Genomic DNA, 25,264 nt, shown 5'->3' on the forward strand with positions numbered 1-25,264 from the left:
CGGACACATCCGGTATGCATACCGGACAGTCCGGTATGACTTATGTTGCGCCAACGATAACTAAGTTACAGTGACAATGTAAGGCGTCAGAACTCCTGATGAATGTCGAAACTCTCGACCCTCAGCATATTTTGAAAAGGGAAAATTAGTTCTATAGCATCGAAAGATCGCGGTATCCGGAAAATACCATCGAAAATCTGTCCATGCGTGAAATAGCATCGAAAGAATGAACCGTTTCTGAAAAATACCATTCCGTCACATTCCATCACATTTTAAGATAGCTCCGTGAACCCTGCGTCATGGTGGTCACAACCCCAGGCAACCTCGCATTTGCGTTGCGTCGCCATCGAAGTGCAGCACCAGCGGCGACGCCTGCACCTTTTCCATGGACGTGCCACGCGGCAGCTCGAAGCACACTAGGTAGTTGTCGACACTCTGGTTCGCCACCGACAGCTTGATGCCTTCCATCACGGCCTTCTTCAGCTCCTTGAACGCCAGCTCCACGAGGTACGCCAGCGTGGTCGCCGAGTCGAGGACCGTGCCGCCGGTGCCGTCGGGCTTTATCGCAAGGGCGTTCTCCGGCACGTCCAGCTGCTTGCTCCCGAACGAGATCCCCACCATGGGCACGTAGTAGTAGATGTCCTCCATAGGGTTCTTTAGTAGCGGGATCGTCTGCACCTTCCCTGTGGTCTTGTACTTGCCCAGGTCGGCCATGGCGCCGAACATCACCGGGCTAGTCTTGCGGTTGGCGAAGGGGGTGAGGCAGTAGGAGAACTTGGTGATGGCTAGCTGCTTCAGCATGGACAGGGGGCCCGGAGACAGGCCCAGGATGTCGGACGCTTCGGCTATGGTGCCGTTGGCGAGCTTGCCGCAGCCGAAGGTGAGGTTGGCGGAGACGTTGTGGTGCGTCCCGAAGGTGAAGGTCTCGGTCGCGAGCACGCCGGTGGCTGTCATGATACCATAGTAGTTCTCGTACGCGCACTTGCAGTTGGTGCAGGTCTTGTTGGTGAACGCACCCTCCTCGCATGGCTTGCTGTTGTAGGGCAGGACGGAGAAGGAGGACGACCTGGCGGCGTCGAACACGGGCTCCAGCTGCTTCGCGGTGGCGCCAACCAGGCTGCACTACATCCAGAGGAGGTCGCTGCCCAGGTCTAGGATCACCTTGCTGGGCTACGGTGGCGTGCCCACGCCCACGGTCAGGCAGTGGCCCTGGTGGGTGTACGGGGAGATGGTCACGTCGGCCGCTGCGATGTCGGTGGTGGCGGTGGCGGGGGCGGCGGCCCCGCTCAGCTTGTCGAGCGTTGCTCTCGAGGGCGGCGCGGCGCCAAGTGTCATGCCTGGAAGCCCAGGCGTTGCTCTCGATGAGCGGCGGTTCGGGTCAGTGGTGTAGTCACCGTGGCACATCTCGAGGAGCTCGCGCATGGGCTGGTGGACTCCGGCGGCCTTGGCAAGCGGCGCTTCCATCTCCTCGACGCAGCCGATGCGCACGTCAGCCTCGTCATGGAGCCTGTGCACGCCGCCGATGACGTGCGCGGGAGCGTGGTGCTCTAGCCAGCGTGTGATATAGATGCCACAGTCGGCCGGCTCCATCCGGTGCGATAGCTGCACAACGCGGTGACATTCCAGCGTGGGGACGCGTCGGCGCGGTGGGCTAGGTCGAGCACCTCCCTGACCCGCGCCACGGCGCGAGCTCACTGAGCTCCAGTACTGAGCGCTGGGTGTGTGGGCCGAGGCCCTAGAAGAGCGGCAGCGACGGCTTGACGCTTCGGCTTGACGCTTCGGCGTAGGCGCTCGGCGGTGGAGCGGTACTGCACCGCGTGCAGTAGCTGCCGCAGCATGCCAAGGAGATTGGTGAGAGGGTGGGAAGAGGATGATGAGTGGGACCATCCTCTTTCAGTGAAGTGCAGTGAGCGTGAGGTGGATGTCGTTGACAACTAGTTAACAAATGCTAGATTTCGGAACGGATTATTACTTTCAATGGTATTTTACGTAACGGCAAACTTTCGATGGTATTTTCCGAATGTCGTGGTCTTTCGATGGTATAGAACCAATTTTCCCTTTTGAAAACTAGGTAACTGAGTTGAAGTTTGTGAGGTGTCGAAACTCTCGATGCATGTTGGAACTTCCGACCGTCAGAACTCTTGACTCTCATCGGAACTCCCGACCCTCAAGGCATTTTGAAAACTAGCCGTTGGCCTCTGGTCGTCCATACCGGGCACGTCTGGTATGAATACTGAACATGTTTGGTATGACTAGGACAGTGAACCTCTAAGTCAGTTAAGCGTAAAACGTCAGAACTCCCAACCAATGCAGGAACTCCCGACCGTCGGAACTTCCAACCCACATCGGAACTCCCGACGAACCAACACGTGAACAATAAGAATTTTATCCTGGCTAGGCACATACCGAACACGTCCGGTATCAATACCGAACATGTCCGGTATTGCCAGACCAGCAAAAACAGATTAGGTCTTTTGTCTCTCAAACACTCAAAACTCACATGGGTTGGCTCGAGCACTTACGAAACATTATCTATCAACATGATGCATCCCTCTTAATAGTACGCCATTCCTATTAACTTAAATTTAAAAGTATAACAAATTTAAACCTTTTGAGTTGATATCTTTCAACCAAAGCTGTGTATTCTAATCTTCATCAAGTAAGGGTGCCAACATGTTGATATTGATCTTTTCACTTAAGCATAGCCATCTTGAGCACGTGACTTGATTCCATTCATCAAATTTGAGTAATCCCGAATGTATCAAGTCACTTCCATCAAACACTTCAATAGTGGTTTGATCCTTTACATTAACATCACCATCACAGCTTGATTAGTACCTCAACTAAATGCAAGTACTTTTTTCTTCACCCTAGCTAGGTTCTTCAGCCGCCAAGCCGTCGCTTGCCCTTCACCCTTGCTTAGTACCTCAAAGCCTTTCCTTGCTATCTTCACTATCTCAAGCCATCAAGTCACATCTTGTATTGAATCAACCATTCATTTGTATTGTTATCTTTTTCATTTCAATTTATCAAGCTTCAAATATGTGACCATTCCATATGCAATCCCTCATGTCTTATTAATTAATTCTTATGAGCTTGCTTTCACATAGTACATGGAAATCCCACAATAAATAAGCCTTTGCATAAATTCCATTTGTATTGTTGTCTTGTGCTTGAACTAGATTGTTTATACAACAACACATCATTTTGTCTTTTATTAAGTACCTGTGAGATAACCTATTACCTATCCACACTTAGCAAACAGGTTAGACCTTTAATCATCTAAAACCCACTCAAGGGCTAGATGCACTTTCAGCATGCCCCCATCCCCTATGAACGATGAGTTCATGGGGATGACCGAATACATCGTAGAATCTTTCCATGACCTTCTCGTAGAAGAATCGGAGTCGCCCTCCAATTCTGACTCCAGCAAGGGGAGCTATCATCACTCGCGAGAATGTTTTATAGCAGGTACCCATGAGGGATACATCGAAAGCATCCACGAGTGAGGGCTACCCCAACAGATGACATCGATGATGAGGTCGAGGGGGATGCAGGGGCCCACCTCGCCTGTGGGTAGAGCAACTGAGGATGTGGCACCAAGAGCTAGAAGAAGCATGACTTAGCTCGAGCAGGAACGCACGGAGCTCGAGCGAGAGATCAAGCACCACGAAGATGGTGGGCCTATGCGCGCCGTGGCCCTCGATGTGAACCGAAGGATCATCGAGGACGATGAAGCCCTCCCACACTTCACCCGGGCAAGCTAGAACATCGCATCCATGATGGCCTTGCTCTGAGGACTTTCGAAGCCCCCCCGACACCCGAGGATCGTCGGCCCCATCGCAAGATTCGCATGCTACTCGAGGATGCGGCGGTGCAGTAGGCCGAGAGCTTGTTGTCCCGATGACACGAGCTTGACACTAGCCAGCACACACCCACAGAGCGACCCAATAGGGACGTGTCAGTCCACCAGGCGTAGCGAGGTGGTAGGCTACATGCCATGGCCCCTTGTGCATGAGCATCTCGCCCTCCACCGTGAAGCGTGCAACACCCTAGATGCCTGCAGGCATGCCCGTGGCGATGAGAGGGAGGAGGCTAGCCATGGCTACCACCCTCATCATGGCAGACACTACGACAGGGGCAAGGACCAAAGCTCGAGCCCTGACTTGTCGAGACCTTGGGCCTTTGGCCTACACATCCTCAACGTCATCTTCCCACCGCGGTACCGACCGCCAACGAACATCCTGAAATACTCCGTGGAAACAAACTCTGGACTATGGCTAGAGGATTATCTGCTTGCTTGCCAAGCTGGTGGAGTGGATAGTGACAATTTCATTATCTGCAACCTTCCATTTTTCCTAGCCAATTCGGCGCGAACGTGGTTGGAACACCTTCTGCCCAACCAAATCGAAAGTTCAGCGGACCTAAAAGAGACCTTAGTGGGAAACTTTTAGGGCACATACACGTGTCTTGGGAACCCTTGGAATCTCAAGAACCGCCGATAGAAGTCCGGGGAAACTCTTCATGGGTACATCCGACGCTTCTCCCATCAGTGCAACGAGCTGCCCGACGTCACCGATGCCGACATCATAGGAGCTTTCCTATCCAGGACCATCTACGAGTCCCTGGTTCACAAGTTAGGATATAAGGGCCTACGAACCACCAAGGAGCTCCTCGACATCGCCACTAGCCATGCCTCGGGCGAGGAGGCGGTCAGGGTAATTTTCGACCGCCCCAAGGGCAAGGCAAAGCAGGACGAGGACGTCGGCGAAGGCATCTCCAACCATCCCAACAAGAAGAAGAACAAGTAGCAGCATGAGGGCTCACTCATGGCCATTGCTGCCTACCCTAGGCTCAAGGGCTAACCAGCCGGCGGCTCTATCCGACCCCAAAGTCATGGAGCTTGACGAGGATCCAGTGATAGTGCTCGACCCTCTAGCCGACCGAAGGATGTCTTACCTTGACTACCTCCTCCGTGAGGCGCTACCAACGGAAAAATCAGAGGTTCGGCAGCTCACGCATCACGCCAAGTCCTTTGTCGTTATTAAGGACGAGCTCTACAGGTGAAGCCACACCAGGATTCAATAGCGCTACATCCCCATTGAACAAGGGAAACAATTGCTGAGTGATATCCATGGTGGGGTCTGCGGGCACCATGCACACCTAGGACCCTGGTCGGAAACGTGTTCCAATAAGGCTTCTACTAGCGAACCACAGTAGCTGACGCTAAACTGATTGTGCGCATCTGTGAAGGGTGTCAATACTACGCTCGGTAGACCCACCTACCGGACCAAGCAATCCAAACGATCCCCATTACGTGGCCATTCATGGTTTGGGGGCTTGATCTGGTCGAACCTCTCAAGAGGGCGCCCGATGGCTATACGCACTTGCTTGTCGCCATAGACAAGTTTACAAAGTGGATAGAGGCTCGACCGATCTTCGCGATCAAGTCTGAGCAAGCCGTGCTGTTCTTCCTTGACATCGTTCATCGCTTTGGAGTCTCAAACTCCATTATCATGGACAATGGCACGTAGTTCACCGAGAAAAAGTTTCTCTGATTCTGCAATGAATACCACATCTGCGTCGATTGGGCTGCCGTGGTGCACCCCCGCATGAACGGGCAGGTCGAGCGCGTGAACGGCATGGTCCTACAAGGCCTCAAGCCTAGGATCTTTAACCGGTTGAACAAGTTTGGTAGACAATAGGTCACGGAGCTTCCCATGGTGCTCTGGAGCCTAAGGACGACCCCTGACCGGGCCACCGGCTACATGCCATTCTTCATGGTCTATGGTTTTGAGGCTATCCTCCCGACTGACCTCGATTATGGAGCGCTCAGGGTCAGGGCATACAGCAAACAGGGAGTTGAGGCGTCCCTCGAGGATGGCATGGACCAGCTAGATGAAGCACACGACGTTGCTCTCCTCTGCTCGGCTAAGTACCAGCAAGAGTTGCACCGGTACCACAGCCATCGAGTGCGGGGTTAGGCCTTTAATGTCGGGGACCTAGTGCTCCGCCTCATCCAGAGCAACAAGAACCGCCATAAAATCTCTCTTCGCCATGGGAGAGACCATACATCATCGTGGAGGTGCTCCGATCAGGCACCTATAAGCTCAAGACCATCGACGGTGAAGTCTTCGTCAATGCCTAGAACATCGAACATCTATGTCACTTTTACCCTTAATCTACGCACACTTTCTCTTATCGGTTTCGCTATCGACTCCTCGATCTTTAGTGACACCCGACCCCAGCAACGACAAGGGGTCTGGCCTCACTCGGGGGGCTGATAAGAGCATATCTATCTGATAGATATTCTCTATGCCTGACCCTTTCTCACATTAAGATCTAGAAGCAAGGGTTGCGGAAACAAACACTGAATAAAACTGATCGGACCACAAGAAACCTATGCCCTAGTGGCCACGGCGTTTTTGCTCACCAGCGTGATCAGAGTTTTTTGCCCACACCCTGAGCTTTTTAGCCTTAACTACGAAAAGAGTCAGAACGCATTAAAGAGTATATCTATCCGGTAGACATTCTCTTTGCCTGACCCTTTCTCATGTTAAGATCTATAAGCAAGGGTTGCAGAAACAAACGCTGAGTAAAACTAGCCGAACCGCAAGAAATCTACGCCCCAGCTGCTACGACATTTTTGCTCACCAGCGTGATCAGAGTTTTTTGCCCGCACCCTGAGCTTTTTAGCCTTAACTATGGAAAGAGGCAGAACACATTAAAGTGTATATCTATCCAGAAGACATTCTCTGTGCTCGACCCTTTCTCACGTTAAGATCTAGAAGCAAGGGTTGTGGAAACAAACACTAAGTAAAACTGGTCGGACTGCAAAAAACCTACACCCCAGCAGCTACGACGTTTTTGCTCACCAGCGTGATTAGAGTTTTTTCACCCATACCCCAAGCTTTATAGCCTTAACGATGAAAAGGGTCGAAACACATTAACCTTCTTATACAAAAAGGGGAGAAGAACTAAAAATTTGTTTGGCCATAACAAAATTTAAGAGCTTGTCCACTTATTACAAGTTCACCATCTGGCTTATCTACCTAACTAATTTCTTGGGGGGATGATCTCATCCTCTATCTCAACAGGTAAGCCCTATGCCAGAGGGGCCACCTCCTTCTCGATGTCGTCTAGCTCAGCATCGATATAGATAGGCGCAAGAACCATCATAGGTAAGGAGAGATAGAGAGCTAAAAACGCTCCTACGGCCCATTCAGGCCTAGGGGTTCGAAGGTTCGCCCTTCGATGGGTTCATAGCCGCTCTAGGAGACCCTTAGAGTGAGGGGTGGAAAGGGATGGCCCATTAGCGGCCAGTACCCAGGCGCATGAGCGCCGTGGGCATCCCGGCCCACGTTCGAGTCTTGGACGGTTCCTAGTCTATGGTTTTTCCTCGAAGAAAGGCAATGAGCCCTTAGGACCGGTCGAACAGACCCGAAAACTATATGGATTGGCCGCTGAGAATCTAGAGTCGGTCACCAGCTGACCCATGTTGGACCCCCACGAACGGGAAGCCAGGGCCCCACTCGGACTAGCTCATTAACAGCTCACCAAGCACCATGTTTCGTCCATCGAGAAAAAACATGGCACGGCTCAGTCCCTCCGTTTTATCAAAAAACGCTTGAGGGATGATGATCACAAAGACGAGCTGACCCCTCAACCGGACCCCTGCAACGCGTGGGGGCTCTAGGAAAGTTGGACTCGCAAGGAGACCGAATGCGCGGTCGCAGTACGATGGTGGACCGATCGGATCCTAGGGGACCGAAATAAAAAAAAATCTTTCCAACCTCCCGAATCCTACGGTTACATGCCCCCAAGAAGGCCGATCATGACAAAAGGGAATCGCCATCCTACCAGGCCCTCAGAGTCCTCCCATCCTAGAAAAGCCTCCAAAGGAGTATTCTACTCCTCCGTAGGCTCAGAGGCTACTGTCGGGTATCAATATTAGGGATACCCAAAGCAAGGAAGTTAGCACCCACACTGACCTTCCCGGATGGCTCGAGACGTAATAAAAGGTCTCGCTCGACCCCAAGGCCACAGGCTCTGTCTCGCTCGACCTCGAGGCCGCGGGCTCCGTCTCACTCGACCCTAAGGATGCAGGCTCCGTCTCGCCCAAGGCCACAGGCTTCGTCTCGCCCGACCTCGAGGCCGCAGGCTCTGTCTTGCCCGACCTCGAGGCCGCAGGTTCCGTCTCTCGCGACCTCAAGGACATGGTTTCTGTCTCTCCCAAGGTCGCGGGCTCCGTCTCACCCGACCTCGAGGACACAGGTTTCGTCTCGTCCAACAGGGACCCATACCGCCGCCAACCACTCTAGGTCCAAGCGTATGGGCCTGTGTCAAAACTCTGACATCAAGGAAGAGGCTGACATGCCTCGATGTAACCCATGGCCATGATGGGCCATACCTGGGGATTCACATCAAGAATAATGTCTGGCATGCCAGTGCTGTTCTCCCTAATCCTCGTACGGACGCTGACAGGCGCGTCAGTTCACCACAACGTCCGTCGGGACAGAGTGGAACGCCATGACCGATAGATGACGCCTGCGTATGGCGCCAGTGACGAACATGGCCGCGACATGGAGCCGTCCCTGTTGACATCTACAGGATCGGTGGGACCCGCATGAAGGAGAAGAAGGACCCGGCAACCCTGGAGGCCTTCTTCTCTCTTGTTCTTCTAATTTTCCTCCTCTGTAACCCGTGTTTTCCCTTCGCCTATAAAAGGGGAAGCAGGGCGCACCATGAAAAGGGGGGATCTTTGACATAAGAGCATGACATGAGCACACGGCTGAGCGGCAAGCGAGCTCTCAGCACCCGTTCACTCCTTCCACTAGAGACTTGGGATCCTCTCCCTCTGTCGTCTGTTTGTAACCCCTACTGCAAACCAAGTGCCGGTAACATGAGCAGCAGCGAACTAGACGTAGGGATGTTCCACCCGAACCAGTATAAACCCTTGTGTCCTCCGACCACACCATCCGAGCCAGATGCGCAAATATAAATTTACTCGTCGGTGGTCCAAAAACACCGACAAAGTCTTATGCTGACATTCCCATACATGCTGCTGCCTTCAGGCTAGCTGCGCAACCAAGCAATTTCACATGGAAGGCCGACTGCAAACAGAGGCGGAACCAACAATTTTGATTAAGGGGAGCCGGACAAATATGATCGCATTTCTTAGTGTGATAAAATATACATAATTATATATTTCAACAGCTTTTTTAAAACTTTTACACTATTTATAACCCGAATTATAATATTTTAATAAAAAAACGAGTGAAAATTGATGTTTTTTGGTACTATAAATTCAAATATCTATATAGGTACTACATAAAATCTATTGTGTCTTTGGCTCCAAATGTTCCTCTCTCCCAGCCCCAGCCTTCAGCACCGTGCGGTGCTCATCTCTGATAACGAAGCCCCACCCACCATCTCTGCTGGCTTCAAAGTAGACTGACGAGAATCCGACAGTTTACCGTTGCCCGGTTTCTGCCACTTCAGCACCTGACGAGAATCAGACAACGGTGGACTGACTGAACTTGTGTTTGGTTGATTACCAGAACCAGCTGCAGAACCCTGCTCTTTGCTGATTCCGTGACTTGGAAGAAATTTTCAGTGTGTGCATCCGGGGTGGGCATACGTGTGGTGCACAGCACAGTACAGAAACGGCTGGCTTCCGTACTATTGCTATTTACTTGAAGTCTGGAACACAATTCTTGTATTTTTGCATTAAAAAACGTTTCAGCTTCTTTATACACTTAGTACTATAACATGGACAACGAAATGGATCGAACGTGTATACGTTAAATCCTCTAAAAAGAACGGTGTACATACATATATACGAGTTGTCATGGAAAGCCGTGTGCAACGATGCGGGTAGTGCTGACATGGCTACCAGCTCTCCGCCGGCTCTAGGTAGTGCTGCAGCGACTGCACCCTCTTCTTGCTCCGCAGCTTTCGGAACGCGCCCAGCTCGATCTGCCGGATCCGCTCCCGGCTCACCCCCATGAGCTGCCCGATGTCGTGCAGGGTCCTGGGCCGCCCGCCCTCGATGCCGAACCGGTACCGCATCACCAGCTTCTCGCGCGGGCTCAGGCTTTCCAGCGCCGTGTTCACGTCCTTCTTCATCAGCCACCGGTGCAGCACCTCCTCGGCCGTCTCGGCGCTCGTGTCCGGCATGATCTCCTGCCAGGTCGACGAAGCGAAGCGGAGGCCGTTAGATTCAGGCGCCATTATTATTGTCATGCTGTATGTTCCACCGTAGCGTTTACATGAGAAGGACGTCAATGACGAACAAACCTGGTATGTGACGTCCGTGCACCCGACCTTGCTCGTGAAGGACACACTGTATTTTGGGAGGCTCATGGCTGTCTCCACCCGCCGGATTGGCATGCCAGTGTCCACCGCAATCTCTTCGTTGCTGGGTAGCCGTTTCAACTCACGACGGAGTCGCCGGCAGCATTCCTTCACTCGGGAACTTGCTTCAGCCATATGTGCCTACATAACAGAGAAACAAATGTTTTAGGTACAAAAAATTACAACATAGAAATTGAGCTCACGTAACGCCAGGTAAAAGAATGCAGCATTAGAATGTTGGTACCATCATCGTCATCACCACCACTGCCTTCACCGATACGTAGACAGCAATATCAAGAAATTCAAATGGTGAAAGTACAGGGAGGAAGGATAACATACCGGCAGGCGAATTATCTGGGTTTGTTCTAAAACAGACTTGCGTATTGCTTGTTTGATCCACCAATGAGAGTAAGTGGAGAATCTAAAACCCTTCGAAGCATCAAACTTTTCTGCGCCTCTTATCAGGCCTTGCATCCCTTCCTGCCATGAAGACAACGAAATGAGAATGTGTAATATAATTAAAGCAATAATCTTATTTCTCTAGGAGCACACATGTACAGCACCTGAATTAGATCAGAAAACTCCATTCCAGGGCCTTCATGTTCTTTTGCGATTGAGATTACAAGTCGCACGTTAGATTTGACCATCCTGTTCTTGCAGTAAACCCCGTAATTCAGGCGTCTCCGCAGAGTGTTCTCATCAGTTCCAGCTGCTGCCGCCCACTGGGAAAATGTTGGTTCACCCCCATTATATTGCACAACCTCCTTTTGGATGGCTTCCAGTTTCAGGAGGTCCTGCATACATTCATTGTGACATGCATGATAAGTTTAACGTGATGGTACGTAGCAATAGGATAACGGTAGCTAGCAGAAACACCTGACGAAAATGGTGAGTTGGTTGATGAATGGTGATGGTTGATGCCGCCAAGGGGAAGAGCACACTAAATTATGGCTATATAAATTTGCAATTTTGCATCAAACACAAGAATAAATTTCACAAGCTATCATGCGTGCAATGTGCAGTTTGGTTATGATCTAAGTTGAACAGAGCTGCGCTGCAACATTGTGCATTTCACTATCTTCGCTACTTAGCACAGGGCGCACAGATAATATTGCAACCTTTCAATAATCTAAGAGTGAAATGCATCATGAGTCCGCAAACTTTTCCCACATTCACATCTGGTCCATAAACTCAAAGTGATCATCTGGTCCTTTTAACTTTTTAAGTGGTTCGTTTGAAGTTAGAATTCAAGTCCATGATGGGAACTAAAGTAAACTTGAAATGCATCTTTTTTTTAAAAAAAAGAAAGTGACAGGAACTCTGCCTGGCTATATAAAGTTGAAGGAGCATCATTCTGAGAATTCATAGACCCGGATGAGAATGTGAGAAAAGTTTAGGGAGACGCGATGCATTTTACTCAATAATCTACTACTGATATGTCTCCGCATAGCACCACAAATCACAAATAAGTTTTAATTGCGAGTCATCATACCTGAATGCCTTCTGAGAACTCGACTTCCTGTTCAGCCGTCAGAAGCCTGGGGCCGGTCATCTTATAGAAGCACCCGAGAGGAGTCTGGCAACCCTTCAGCCGCTTCTTCCTCGTGGAGGACGCTCCAACAGCATTCCTGCTGCTGCTGAAACACTTAGCCGCCTTCATCGCTGCCCTCACTCTCCGAGCCCTTCTCTCGGACCGCCGCGCCGACTTCACCGCTACGGCTATGCTATGCCCGTCATCATCGTCATCCTCAGATTCGTCGCTAAAGATGCTGCGGAACTCATCGCCCTCCAACAATTCGAGCCCGGCGCGCCTCGCCTCCAACCCCACCTCGGTGCGGAGGACCTCTCTTGACAGGAAGCTGTCCCCCGTGTCATCGCGCCGCGTTAAGTCCGCCGGGTGATCCTTTTGCGCCATTCGGGCGACTTCGGCCGCCGCTCGAGCCAGAGCGACGGCTTCCGCGGCCGCAGCCGCCACCATGGCCTCCTTGTTGAGAAGCGCCTCACCGAAACATCCCTGAGACGAACAATTTAGAAATTTGCCAGTCCAGCCCGTATTGAAATTTGCAGCTACAGGCTTACAGCTGAGTCAGACGGACGAGATGGAGAAAGACATTACCGGAAGCGTTCGGTGAGGAGAAGGCGGCGGCTCGACGGATAAGCACTCGAGGCGCTCTGCATCGACGACTGCTGTGGAGGAGAAAGAGCAGTTTATCCGACTGGGGCGGGAGCCTGCGCCGCCGGAGGGCTCCCTGAACACCGCCGCACGGGTGGAAGGGGGCCACTTGAACTGCGGAGGAGCGAGGAACGCCATCGACGGCAGTTCGCAGGCGGTTCTCAACAAATGCGCGTCGCAGAGGTCGCGGCCAAATGACGCATTACTACTTTCCTAGCTCAGGAATTAGCTCTCTGCTCTGCGGCGTCGCGTTGAAAGTGAACGCGTGGACGAGCAGGACCGCGGTGAGGCTGCGGGAAAGGAGAGAAGCGGGAGGGGGCGGCGGGAGGAGGAAAGCGGATAAGAGAGGGTGGGGACGGAATCCTGCGGAAAAGGAAGCGGCCACCTCCACGGCCAGCCGCCCGCCGGCCATGTTGTGGGCCGGGCCGAAAAGACGAAGCTGTGATCGGTCCGGTAATATAAGATGATAAAGGGCCACCGTTTTTTTCCCCCCGAGAACGTGCAATTGCGCGTTTTTCAGGCCACTGTTTGTTAGGGATTCAGTCCTAGCTTCATTATGAAGACGCCAGGCATCCAGTTGCACAAAGAAACGTGTATATAGATTAAAAAAAAAACGTGTATATATGTTTGTGTTACACCATCACGAGCTTGAGATATGGAACCATTCCGTGCTTGATTGATCACGATGCACTTCCGAAGCAAGAGGAGGGAACAGCTAGCGTATATACGCGAAAAGCAACGGAGACAACAAAGACGGGGGACATGTATCGAGACGACGTTGACGACGCCTTGGCCCACTAAGAGACGCTTTCTCCAAGTTCTATGGAGTTGGTTTGTGTCTGTGTCTAGCGTATCTATTTTTGCAAGGAAAAAGACGTGTAAAAGTATCGGTGAAGAATTGTTAAAAAAACATAAGCACTTGTTATTAACATAATCAACCTTGCCCTGCAATTCCAGATTTTTTTACTGTGCCGTCTTCTGCTGTACTGTCAGTTCAATGAACTACGTAACGTTTATTTATCACTCATCAGTCGTACGATCCCAACTATTTGTAATGTGGCCAAGGCCTTGTTTAGATGCAGCCCAAATTGCAAAAAAACTAACTTTTGGAATTTGGAATCTAAACGGCCGATGGAAAAAATTTCGGCCTGCACGGTGCAAATTTGGCCCGGCCCAATCATTGCCTCGGGCTGCGTGCATCCCCAGTATAACCCTGACCACGGCTCCGTTCGCGCGTCCGTCTCCACTCCCTCTCCCCCGGGAAACCCTAGGCCGCTCTCGCCCCGCCGCCGCTCTCCATTTCCGCCGCCGCCGCTCTCGGTCTCCCCCGCCGCCGCTCAGTCCAGCACCTGATCCAGCCCACCCCGTCCCCGCGCCCCTCACCCCATCCATTCCCTCTCCCCCCGAACCCTAGGCCGCTCTCCATTTCTGCCGCCACCGCTCTCCATTTCCGTCGCCGCCGCTCTCAGTCTCCCGCGCCGCCGCTCAGTCCTCCACCAGATCTAGCCCGCCTACGTCCAGATCCACCTTCCCTTCGTCCAGATCGGGTGTCCTTGACCTCCTCGTCGGCGATGGACGGGTACCACGGCGGCTCGAATCAAGACGGCGACTTCAACGACGGCTCCTTGGACAACGCTTCCGGCTACGGAGACGGCTCCGAAACCAGGGACTTCCTGTCACAGGCGCCGCCGTACGCCGGATCCGGGGCCCACACCGGCTTCCGCAACAACTCCGGCGACGTCTTCGGCTATGGCTTCGGCAGCAACGCGCCCTCCCTTAGCCACCTGGGGTTCAGCGAGCTGGACCTCAACGCCAGCCATTCGTGGCCGGGCTTGGCTCGTTACCAGGAGATCCTCCAGTCCCCGGCTGAAGACGGCGGCAGCGGCAGCGCTCACGGCCCCCCTCCTGTGCGCGTGCCATCCCGCGCCGGCAGGGGTTCCCTCGGCCTCCGACCTCCTCGCCGCCGCGTGCCTCCCCTGGGGCCTCATGGTGATGAGGCAGGCGGCTCGGCAGGTGGTTCCAGGAGGCCCGGTGTGCGTCGCAGCCTAGTCTAGCCCGCCGCCGCCGACGAGGACGTCCCTCCGACTAATGTCCCGGTACACAAAGTTTCTTTCTCCATGGGATTGTTGTGCTGTGCTGTGCTTGTGGTCTAGTACAAATAGATTGTTGTGCTATGTGCTGCTCACATGGTAGATTGCTATGCTATGTGCTGCTCACATGGTAGATTGCCGTGCTATGCAGTGCTTGTGCTGGTACAAGTAGATTGCTGTGCTGTGCTGTGCTTGTGCATGTTGTTTATGCGAGCTGTTTATGCATGCTTTGCATGCATTGCTGTCCTTGTATAGGCATATTGTTTACCTACGCCATGTCCTTGTTTAGGCATATTGTTTACTTATGCCATGTGTTGTTTTTTCTTTATGCATCATTTCAGAGTACCCTTAGCAGGGCCCAGTGGAGTCCTCAAAACACCCGAACTTTCTATCAGCTCTACGTTGATGAGATTGACAAGGGGAACTGCCCTAGGGGTCAGATGTCGAAGTGGGGTTGGAAAAATCTGACAGAGGGTTACTTCAAAGCAACAGAATTAGTTCATGACAACATCATCTTTGGGAGTAGGGTCCGCCAGCTGAAGAAGGAATGGAATGACCTACGGAAGCTCTATCACAAGGAGACAGGCTTGGGGCGCAATGTAGATGGCTCCATCAGTGCTTCAGCTGAATGGTGGAAAACCAACGACAAGGTACAACCTAATTATGTTTTGTAATCATGTTTTTCTTACCTAATTCTGTGTCGTAATCATGTATTCTAAACAAGTTCTTTTGTAATTCTTGTTTTGCAGGACAACAAGCTTAAGGGTACACTGCCTGACTACATGGACCTTTTGGAGCGCATGTTCCTTGGCGTAGTAGTGACAGGGGAAACCGCTTATGCTCCTAGCCGCAGGAATGCGCCACTGTATGTGAGCAGTGACGATGACGAAGACGTCCATACCCCTCAGAGCACTGGGAGCAAGAGAAGCTACAGCAGCCTCAGCACCCGCAGCACTGCTGCTAGTCCCAGCAAGAGGGGTAGGAGTCCAGCAGTGAGGATGAACGAAGGCATAAGGAACTTGACCGTCAGTCTGAACAACAGGACTGAAGCGCTGAAGGAGATTTGGCATGAGAGGAATCAAGCTGTAGAGAAGAAGAAGAATGACAAAATGGACACCATTGACCAAGTGATATAGCTGGCTAAAGAGGCAGGGGCAACAGAGGAAAATGAGAGGCAGTGGATTGGTGTCCTCATGATCACCCAAAACAAAGCTGCTATGAGAATGTTTATCAAGTCAGAAGCAAAAGGAAGGATGGCCATCATTAAGCACTATGCCGAGGTCGTTAACTAGACCCTCTTAATAATGCATTTGTCATGTGTTTGTGTCATGAACCTCGTGTACTAAGTCTGTGATGCATGTTGGTTGAACTACGTCTGTCATTTGTATGTTGTGTTGTCGAACTTGTCGGCAGCAACTAAGGGATTTGTGATGTTCGCTTGTGATGTCTGAATTTAGCCATACTGTTTGTTTCTGGAGTCAGTGCTGTTGGATTTGAGGTACTGTTGCCCTGTGTATGTTGTTCCCTGGGAATTAGAACTGATTTGTGTTCATTTGTTTGTTTCATGTGTGCAGGGGGCTGCTCAACCTACTGCTCCGGTCGTTGATGAGGATGACGATGACGATGATGATGAACAGTGGGAGGAGGACTTCTTCAGCTTATTCTTTGATGACATCGAAGAAGAAACTGCAATCGTATATGGTATGTCCCAGTATGCCATGCACATGCAAAAGTACTACAATAGGGCATACTATAGGGTGCCAAAGATGACTGGGCTGGACTGGGTAGAACATAAACTAGCAAATGAAACTGCCTGTTACAACATGTTTAGAATCACCCCAGATATATTCTATAGACTACACAAGGTATTGACTGATGAGTATGACCTCAAAGACACAAAAAAGTCCACCTCAACTGAGGCTTTAGGTATGTTCCTTTGGATGGTTGGTGCTCCACAATCATATAGGCAAGCTGATGATAGATTTGAGAGGTCACTAGCCACAGTCCACAACATGTTCTATAGAGTGCTGCCCTGTGTTGTTGCACTTGAGAATGATATCATTAAACCTGTGGACCCAGAATTTAGTACAATGCATCCTAGGGTGAGGAACCAACGGTTCTATCCTGAATTCAAGAGGTGCATAGGAGCTATAGATGTCATCCACTTCCCTGTTTAGGTGCCACAAGATAAGTTTGTGCAGCACTTGTGTCGCAAGGGCATCACAACTCAGAATGTGATGGTTGCTTGCGACTTTGACATGATTTTTACTTTTCTCCTTGCGGGATGGCCGGGGTCTGCCCATGACACAAGAGTGTTCGAGGATGCCATGACAACATTCAAGGATGACTTCCCTCATCCACCTGAAGGTAGACAACTAGGTGGTAGTACATTTGACATTTCTAATTGAAACATTTAACAATTACAGGTACTTGGTGGTGTAGGGATGTTTTACTTGGTGGATGCCGGCTACCCAAACCGTCCCGGGTACCTTGCTCCTTACAAGGGAACGAAGTACCATATTCAAGACTTTCAAAACACCGGAGAACCTCGAGGTAAACAGGAGATATTCAATTATGCACACTCATCTCTTAGGAATGTGATTGAAAGGGCCTTTGGCGTCTTGAAGATGAAGTGGCGCATATTGTTGAGTATCCCTGCCTATCCTCCTCAAACACAAACGCAGATTATAGTTGCTTGTGTTGCTTTGCATAACTTCATAAGGTTGAGTAGGCAATTTGATGTGGACTTCCAGCACCTAGATCATCATGTTAACTTTGTGCCGGCTGAAGCCTATCTTGATCAGCCAGAAACAGAGCCTGCCCCTGATAGCGCAGATCGTGAACAGATGAATGCCTTTCGTGACAGCATTGCGAACAGGCTGTTTAATAGATATTGATACATGTGTATGTTTGAGAACTTGTGAGTTGTAATTGTTTGATTGCGGCTTGGACTTGTAATAATGTTGCTTGAGGACTGTAATATTTGAGGACTGTAATATTTGGGTACATGCATTGTAATATTTGAGGACTGTCAAATGATTTTCGGACTGTAATAATATTTGAATGTTGTAATAATTTTGGGTTTCCCCTACTGCATTGTGCCTAGGACAATGGAGGCCTTTGCGGCTGCATGTATGGATTTGCATGCGAGAGCATGCAAGGAAGAGCAGGCAGCATGCAGCATGCATGGATTTGCATGCATGCGCATGCAAGGATGAGCCTGGCACCCAGCATCCCTCCAAATGCATTTAATAATGTCACTTGTGTCTTTTAGTCCATTAATGCTTTGGCAGGGCAAACAGTGCTATGAAAAGTTTTTCACCCATTTGGATGTCAGATTTTGAACCATTTTAAATAAAAAAATTTGGGTTCAAAAAAACTTACAATCTAAACAATGCCCAAGTTTTGACGTGCCAAAACTTCTACCGACCCCCAAGTGACGTGACAGGGGACACATTTTTTTAAAAGAGAACGAGGGGATCAAATCGAGTCTACGATCACATATCCCAAGGCGGTCGCCGATCCCAATCCGATCAGAGCCTCAGAAGTCAGAAACTGATCGCAGGCATCTCGCTGGGAGACGGATGCAGGAAGCCAGCGAGCGTTACACCAAAACAAGGGAACTGCCGCACCGATCCCTCCCCACCGTCCACGCCGCCCCCGTCTCCTCCAAACCCGGCCACCCACTCGCCACCGCTCCGCCCTTTTTAGTCATATGGCCATCCCACGAGCTCCGCATGCACGCATGTAGGAGTACCCTACGGCAGTTCCCTGCAGAAGCCAGCCGGGCAGACGAGAGATCAGCGACAGCGAGAAGGGGATCGCGGAAAGCGAATCAATAATCCACCTGCTCATCATCGGTCGATGGAGATGAAGATGTCCGCCTCAGGCTCCGGATGCAAGAAACGGCCGCCGAGCCTTCTCCAGAAGCATGCGCCGGCGTCGCTGCAGCTGGAGCAGCCCGCCGCCGATGCGGGGACGGGGGCTGGGGCGGGCCCCGCGGTGTGGGGCGACGGGAGGGCGCCGATCCCGCTCCTGTCGCCGCTCGTCGTGTCGCCCACGGTGCCGGTCTGGGAGGCGGACCAGGCGGGGGCCGCCGCCACGAAGGAGGGAGGAGGGGACCAGCTGGCCGAGGGCAGGAGCGGTGCCGAGCAGCAGCAGCAGCAGCGCGGCGCCGCCCGGCACGGCGGCAGCGGGGAGCGCCACGCGCACGACGTCTCCCCCAGGCCGCCGGCGCCCGCTGTCGGCGCGGGGTGGCGGCACCCGGCGCTGTCGGCGCCAGTGGCGGAGCCGGCGTCCCTTGTGCCCTTCTTCCAGTCGCAGTGCGCGTTGGCGGTGCGCAACGCGCAGCAATGAGGGATTGAGGGGAAACGCTTGCCTCAACCAAGCAACCAGGCCCCTAGTGCGCGCGCTCGAGCTCGTGCCCACGACAGGCGCCTCCGCTGCGATGTGAGAAGACGCCGACGCTTTCGTCCTCGCAGGCTGTTCTCGTCGTGATATCTCTTTTGCACAACTAGCATTGATTTTGCACTTCACTAGCTTATCGTGATATCTCTGTAATGTGGTCGCAGTTCTTTGTGAATACTTACCTGATCTGGTTTTAGCGATGGCTCGATGTTTGAGAACTATATATATATATCCTTTTGAAACAGCTTCTTCTCTAGCTTTGTCATTGACCATTGTTGCTAACTTGCTAAGATCTGGTAAAGCACTGGCATTCAGCGCAATGGCCTACGTGTCGACATTCATGCCATTGCTCAATTTTTTACGGTCGGATTATACGTGATTGAAAGTAGAGTTTTGCCCCCAACTTTGATATGATGGCTTATAGAACGACGGCTACGGGAGGCAGAGGACCGTCGACGGGATAGGTTGTAGTGGCACGATGTGTTGGGGAAGATGAGTCAAGGCTTCATTTCGATATCAACATTGGAGTGTATGGAATTAAATCCTCAATACCAAATCAGTTATGATATTAAAATGGGCCACGATTTAAATTTTGCTGTACGAACCAGCCCAACTCGATTCCTGTATGGATGTATAAAACTATAGATAATTGACATTGGTATCGATTTCCGGTTCCAAGTTTTTAGCCACATTCAGAGCTAGCTAACATCGACTCCAATTCTAAGGTTGAATATCTACGTCCAAATGGGCTGCAAAAAATTGTACAACCTAGATATCAGAAAACGTGGATAGGAAAAAATCACATGTTATGGATATGGCTATTAAGATTAGACCGGACATCAAATGGGCAAGGACGTTCATTGCCCAGCTATTTGGAACTCCAGTTGAACTGCTGGTTCATTTTTTTTTGGTACTACCTTCGTCTCTAAAACAATGCAATTCTACGAGTGTCACATTTTAATACCTTAAGTTTGACCAATATAGATAAAAAGTATCCATGTTTATGATGCCAAATAAATACCATCAGATTAATTATGAAATGTATTTTCATAATAAATTAATTTAAAGACATGACTGTGAATATTATTCACTGCAAACTTGGTCAAACGTGAACCATTTTTCGTGGCACGCAACCCAGAGTTGCATTCTTTTCGGGATGGATGTAGTACTATTGAATCGAACCATATATAAATACATATCACCTTTTTTGCGACTTATAAATACATATAAGCAGTGTATTTATGTTAACATATGTAGCTAAACACAAATATATATATCTATATCTATATACCTAATATTAAAGAGCTAAAATTTCTCCCCTTTTTTGTATGGCCCTCCTAACTAACTACGTGAATGTGAAAAGATATGTGACCAGTGCATTGGCCACATTTTAATAGGAGACCATGACCATGAACACACCATGCAAGACTTTAACTGCATTTAGGTGACCCGGATTCGTGACTAGTAGGCAATATATGGCATTTTGCATAAAGACTAGGTAGCGTGCCCGTGCATTACTACGGGACAACTAAATCTTTTGTACTAAAACACACGGATCGCACGATAAGATAACAATACTGTTAAATTAAATACCGACGTTAAAGTGACATTTAATTCAAAAAGCAAAGGGTCTGTTCGGCAGGACTGAAAAATACTGTTTCGGCTGATTGTTATGAGAGAAAAATACTGTTCTGGCAGGACGTGAACAGTGATTTCATGAAGCGGCTGGCCAGCCAGCCAGCCGGCAATAAGCCAGCCGAACACTGCCAAAGTTCATGAAATTAACACAGTCACGGAGAGCGCGGCGTCGTAGGCTCACAAACTCTACTGTATAGACTTTTTTGTGATATGGCTAAGATAATATTTTATATCGACTGAAAGAATTCTCCGATATCCATTTCTTTCATGCGTCAATAAATCCATGAATAAGTTCTACTGCATCTCCATATAATCCTATACACATAGGTTCGAGTATATATGTAAATATTAGTGCCTGTCACATGGATAATACTACGTGTCTTAAAAAATCTCTCATAAAATTTTAAAATAAAGTACGTTATACTCATCGTATAAATATGTGTGGCTTTAGAACTATTCCACACAAACATATATTGTAGAATAAGGTATCCACTTGAGTGTCTGTTTCAAGATGTTGAATTAGGTGTTGTAATTCTTAATTTCGACATATTTTTCAGGTCAAGGCAACCAATGATGACACTTTTCTTAGTGGTGCGTCATTTTATGGTGCACCTCTTGACTATCTGAGTAAGGACAAGTTAGCACTGTAAAGTCTCAGAAAAAGCTGCTGAGAAGGGCAAGGTTGAGTTTTCCTCCACTATGCATACTAAAACATATGTCCTCGTTTATCATTGTCGATGCTTTGATGCAAAGCAATTCAACATTACCATGATCAGATATAAGTTTGAGTCTTTTGTGAGCAATCTCATAGAGGGACTCTCATCCTTTATGTGATCTGCCTCAAGGATATTGGCAGGACGATGGAACCATGTTGAAATGTCGCACAAAAAATATCCATGTTTTGTCCACGATTTATTTCTCATGAATACATATGGGTACTATAATACCACTAACTACACCAAATGAAAGATTAGAGAGAATTTACATGGCCTCCAGAAGGATTTATTTATTAAGTTCTTTGAACTCTACAAGTAGTTTTGAAATATATGTTTGCATGTCTTACCTCGTATCCTAATTCAAAATTTTGTAGTTTAATTAGAATATGGGGAAATGATTCAAAATGAACAGACCCAAGGGCAATTTTAGCAAGAAACATCAAGCGAGGGTGATGGAACACGTGAGCGTGAAACCAAATGAAAGGAGGAAAAAGTTGTCCCTTTTGCAAATGCAAAGAGGGAAAGTAATTAAATATATACAGATTTGACAAGGTTCTCAGAAATATAAAGAGGTTCCTTTTGTCTTAATTCACTTTTCTTCTGTGTTAATTCTCTTTCCTTTTGCTCGTTGCCATATATGCTGGTGCATGCAAACATACAATGTCTATATGGATAGAACAATAATTTTCTACTTCCTATTTTGCCGTGATTTTTCTATCACATGACATGCAATATTCAATCAAGGAGAATCGCATCAAAGGACGCAGCATACGGGAGATATCGTGGGATCACAGGCGTGAGCAGACGGACGAACTAAAACAAATGTCGCACAAAAAAATATCCACACTTTATTTTTTTAGTTATAGAAGATCCTAATTCAAAATTTTATAGTTTAATTGGAATATGGGGAAAGGATTCAAAATGAATAGACCCAAGGACAATTTCAGCAAGAAACAGCAAGCGAGGGTGATGGAACACGTGAGCGTGAAACCAAATAAAAAGAGGAAAAAAATGTCCCTTCTGCAAATGCAAAGAGGGAAAGTAATTAAATGTAGGCAGATTTGGCAAGGTTCTCAGAAATGCAAAGAGGTTCCTTTTGTCTTAATTCTTTTTTTCCTCCTGTGTTAATTCTCTTTTCTTTTGCTCGTTGCCATGTATGCTGGTGCATGCAAACATATAATGTGTATATGGATATCATAATAATTTTCTACTTTCTATTTTACCGTGATTCCTCTATCACATGACAGACAATATTCAATCAAGGAGAATCGCACCAAAGGACGCAGCATGCGGGAGATGTCGTGGGATCGCAGGCGTGGGCAAACGGATGAACCAAAATAAATGTCGCACAAAAAAAATCCACACTTTGGCGTGGGCAAACGGATGAACCAAAATAAATGTCGCACAAAAAAAAATCCACACTTTGTTCTTTTAGTTGTAGGAGAAGGTGTTAAAGCGAGGAACACGGGATTGGGGACTGAGCCAGACGGGGCAGGGAGACGAGGCTAGAGCAACCATGCCGGGGCGATGTAGTGAAAGGTATGGAGGAATTGATCTTGGAGATTTCATTCCTCACGGATGGCAGCCCGGGACCACGAGGTGTGCGTTTGTCGCTGCCGGCTGGAGCGCAAGCACGTGTCGTCGGCTGCTTTGGGTGGGGTGCACGACGAGGCGGCTGGTGTGGGTGGGTGCGATTTGGGGCTGTGATTGTTGGGTGCGGCTGAGGTGGGCCGTCGTCATCATTGCTCGAGGAGACTCACTCTGGACGACCATGATGGCGGAAAATGGGGGCCGCCGGTACCGGGTTGGGAGCCGATGGAGGCGGTGGCCGCCGGGCCCGGAAAGGGCGACGGCGCAGTGGGTGACCGCCGGTCTAGGAGTGGGAGCTGGCGAGAGGATGTGGCTGCCGGGCCCGGGGTGGGCGCCGGCGGAACGAGCGGCGGAGCTCTCTAGGCCATCTCACCGTCGTTCAAAGCAAAGCGCCACCATCATCGCATTCTTAAGTGTGGCTCTCACTGTCGTTCAAAGCAAAGCGCCACCATCATCGCATTCTTAAGTGCGGCTCTCGGCCTCTCGACATGTAAACCATCAAGGCTGCATCCTGCACGCATCACCAGGAAGCAAGCACACTTCACCGGTAGGCCAACACCTAGTGGCCGGCCATGGCCACGCTGTGACAAGGATTCCTACCGCTAGCGGACGGCCACGCACCAGGTTCAGGCAGCCATGGCCATGCTACGGCCGACCTGGTTGGCTGGCATACGACAACCGGCAGCCAAAAGCCAACCAACTTCTTTCTTCAGCCACCTGGTGATGTATGCATATCCTACAACAGGCGCCGGTCATGTCCGTGATGCACCAACGAGGCCCTTACTTTTTGTACGCACCGGCACCAACGAGGCCCTTGTTGTATGCAATTTAGCCCAATCCCTCCTGCCCTCTCCTCTTGCGCGTGAAGCCATGAACCGTAGTCCGTAGGACCTACTGCAACCAGAGATGTGCGGCACGATCCGGTGGACAAAGGCGTCAATGTTATTGCGCGAGAAAGAGAAGCCAGTGGTGTTGGACACACTGCTGAAGGGGGCGGTCTGCAGTATGCTGGATGTCCGGTTCCTATCGTGCGTGGTGATAATGGGACTCAGCTAAAATTCAGGTACAAAGATAAATAACATACCACAGAAATAACAATTTACTCTTATCGGTTGGTTGTACAAAAGTGTTGCTTAAAATCATCTTAAAATTTAGACACTTGAATTATAGAAGAAGTGGAATTATAATGGTTAAAATAGAGTTGTATTAACTAATCGTCGTACCTAGCTCCTGGACATCCAGCCCCCTGGTGGCATGCAGACGCAGGTCATATCGTACTCGTTCTGTCATGGCACTGTCCCCCACCGCGCCCCTGTCCCACGTAGATTCGACCGTGATGACCGACGAGAGCACGAGATGGTGATGCGGACCGCGCTGACCTCCCTCCCCGCGCACCTGCACACCCCCGCGGCCTCCACGGCTCCACGGCGGGCAGCACATGTGCCTCCTCAGCGACGGGAAGGGCCGCGCCCCTGTCCCCGTTCCCCACCACTCCTTATTCCCCCACCGCGCCCCTGTCCCAAGAGCACGAAACACTTCGAGTGCAACGTCGTAAAAATATGTAGTGCAACACGAAATATAAATATTGCAACATCGTAAAACTATGTAGTGCAACATCGAAAAATATGTACTTCAACATCGAAAAATTATGTACTACAACATCTCAAACAGTAGTACTGCAACGTCGGAAAATCAAACCATGAAACATGAAAATGGAAACAACTCAAAATCACCTCTGCAACATTTGAAAAGAAGTTCAACCATTAAAATCCTCTGTTACAACAATCCCAACATTAGAACTCCCTTTTTCTGCAACACATTAATCGCCCTATTGCAACATTCGAAAATCATCTGTTACAACATCTCAAAAAATCCCCCTTGCAACACTGAGAAACCGCAAAAAAAGTGTACAAACAATAAGGGGATGGGTTCGAGGTGCAGACTTATAACACCCCTGGTGTTACGAGCTTGTTTAGCACCGCGATTTAGGCATAAGTAAAATTTTCGAAACAAGTTTCTCGGATTTTTTATTTAAAACGTACTTGAAGCGACAAGCGAATCATGTGTGATTTAGTTTCTTGGACTCCAATAAACGCTCAACATAAATTACATAGTGCGTAGAAATATTTAGAAATATCCGATAACGATTCTAGCAAATAAATAGCGACCGACGTGTTTAATTGATTAAACACGAAAAACAATTTTATAAACAAAATACGATATGACTGGTATATAGTACTTAAGTAAAAATTCGGACTAGGGTTTTTAGTTGCATTTAAAATAATAACGAAAGT

General features: G+C 49.5%; 2 protein-coding genes and 1 pseudogene across 2 annotated transcripts; 1 reads left to right on the forward strand and 2 right to left on the reverse strand.

Annotated features, from left to right (window-relative positions):
- Window positions 1–306: 306 nt before the first annotated feature.
- Window positions 307–1,590, reverse strand: LOC136467039 (aspartic proteinase nepenthesin-1-like; annotated as a pseudogene).
- Window positions 1,591–9,705: 8,115 nt separating this feature from the next.
- Window positions 9,706–12,851, reverse strand: LOC136501828 (RNA polymerase sigma factor sigB-like). The gene is made up of 6 exons (XM_066497360.1): window positions 12,473–12,851; window positions 11,849–12,370; window positions 10,920–11,150; window positions 10,696–10,836; window positions 10,300–10,497; window positions 9,706–10,185 (listed from the first exon to the last, which is right to left on the reverse strand). The coding sequence occupies exons 1-6, from the start codon at window positions 12,665–12,667 to the stop codon at window positions 9,892–9,894; spliced, it is 1,581 nt and encodes a 526-aa protein (XP_066353457.1). The 5' UTR covers window positions 12,668–12,851; the 3' UTR covers window positions 9,706–9,891.
- Window positions 12,852–18,304: 5,453 nt separating this feature from the next.
- Window positions 18,305–19,241, forward strand: LOC136501838 (uncharacterized). Its single transcript, XM_066497369.1, has one exon. The coding sequence runs from the start codon at window positions 18,484–18,486 to the stop codon at window positions 18,973–18,975; it is 492 nt and encodes a 163-aa protein (XP_066353466.1). The 5' UTR covers window positions 18,305–18,483; the 3' UTR covers window positions 18,976–19,241.
- The last annotated feature ends 6,023 nt before the right edge of the window (window positions 19,242–25,264 follow it).

Source organism: Miscanthus floridulus, chromosome 1 (genome assembly GCF_019320115.1).
Source record: "Miscanthus floridulus cultivar M001 chromosome 1, ASM1932011v1, whole genome shotgun sequence".
NCBI classification, from domain to species: Eukaryota; Viridiplantae; Streptophyta; class Magnoliopsida; order Poales; family Poaceae; genus Miscanthus; species Miscanthus floridulus.

What these genes read in the sequence shown, in the direction of transcription:
- LOC136501828 (XM_066497360.1), bottom strand. Translation starts at nt 12,667, where the DNA reads ATGGCGTTCCTCGCTCCTCCGCAGTTCAAGTGGCCCCCTTCCACCCGT. An exon ending in AGTTTTCTGATCTAATTCAG is followed by an intron (nt 10,837 to 10,919) that starts GTGCTGTACATG and finishes TCTTCATGGCAG; the next exon opens with GAAGGGATGCAAGGCCTGAT. An exon ending in CCCAGATAATTCGCCTGCCG is followed by an intron (nt 10,498 to 10,695) that starts GTATGTTATCCT and finishes TCTGTTATGTAG; the next exon opens with GCACATATGGCTGAAGCAAG.
- LOC136501838 (XM_066497369.1), top strand. Translation starts at nt 18,484, where the DNA reads ATGGAGATGAAGATGTCCGCCTCAGGCTCCGGATGCAAGAAACGGCCG.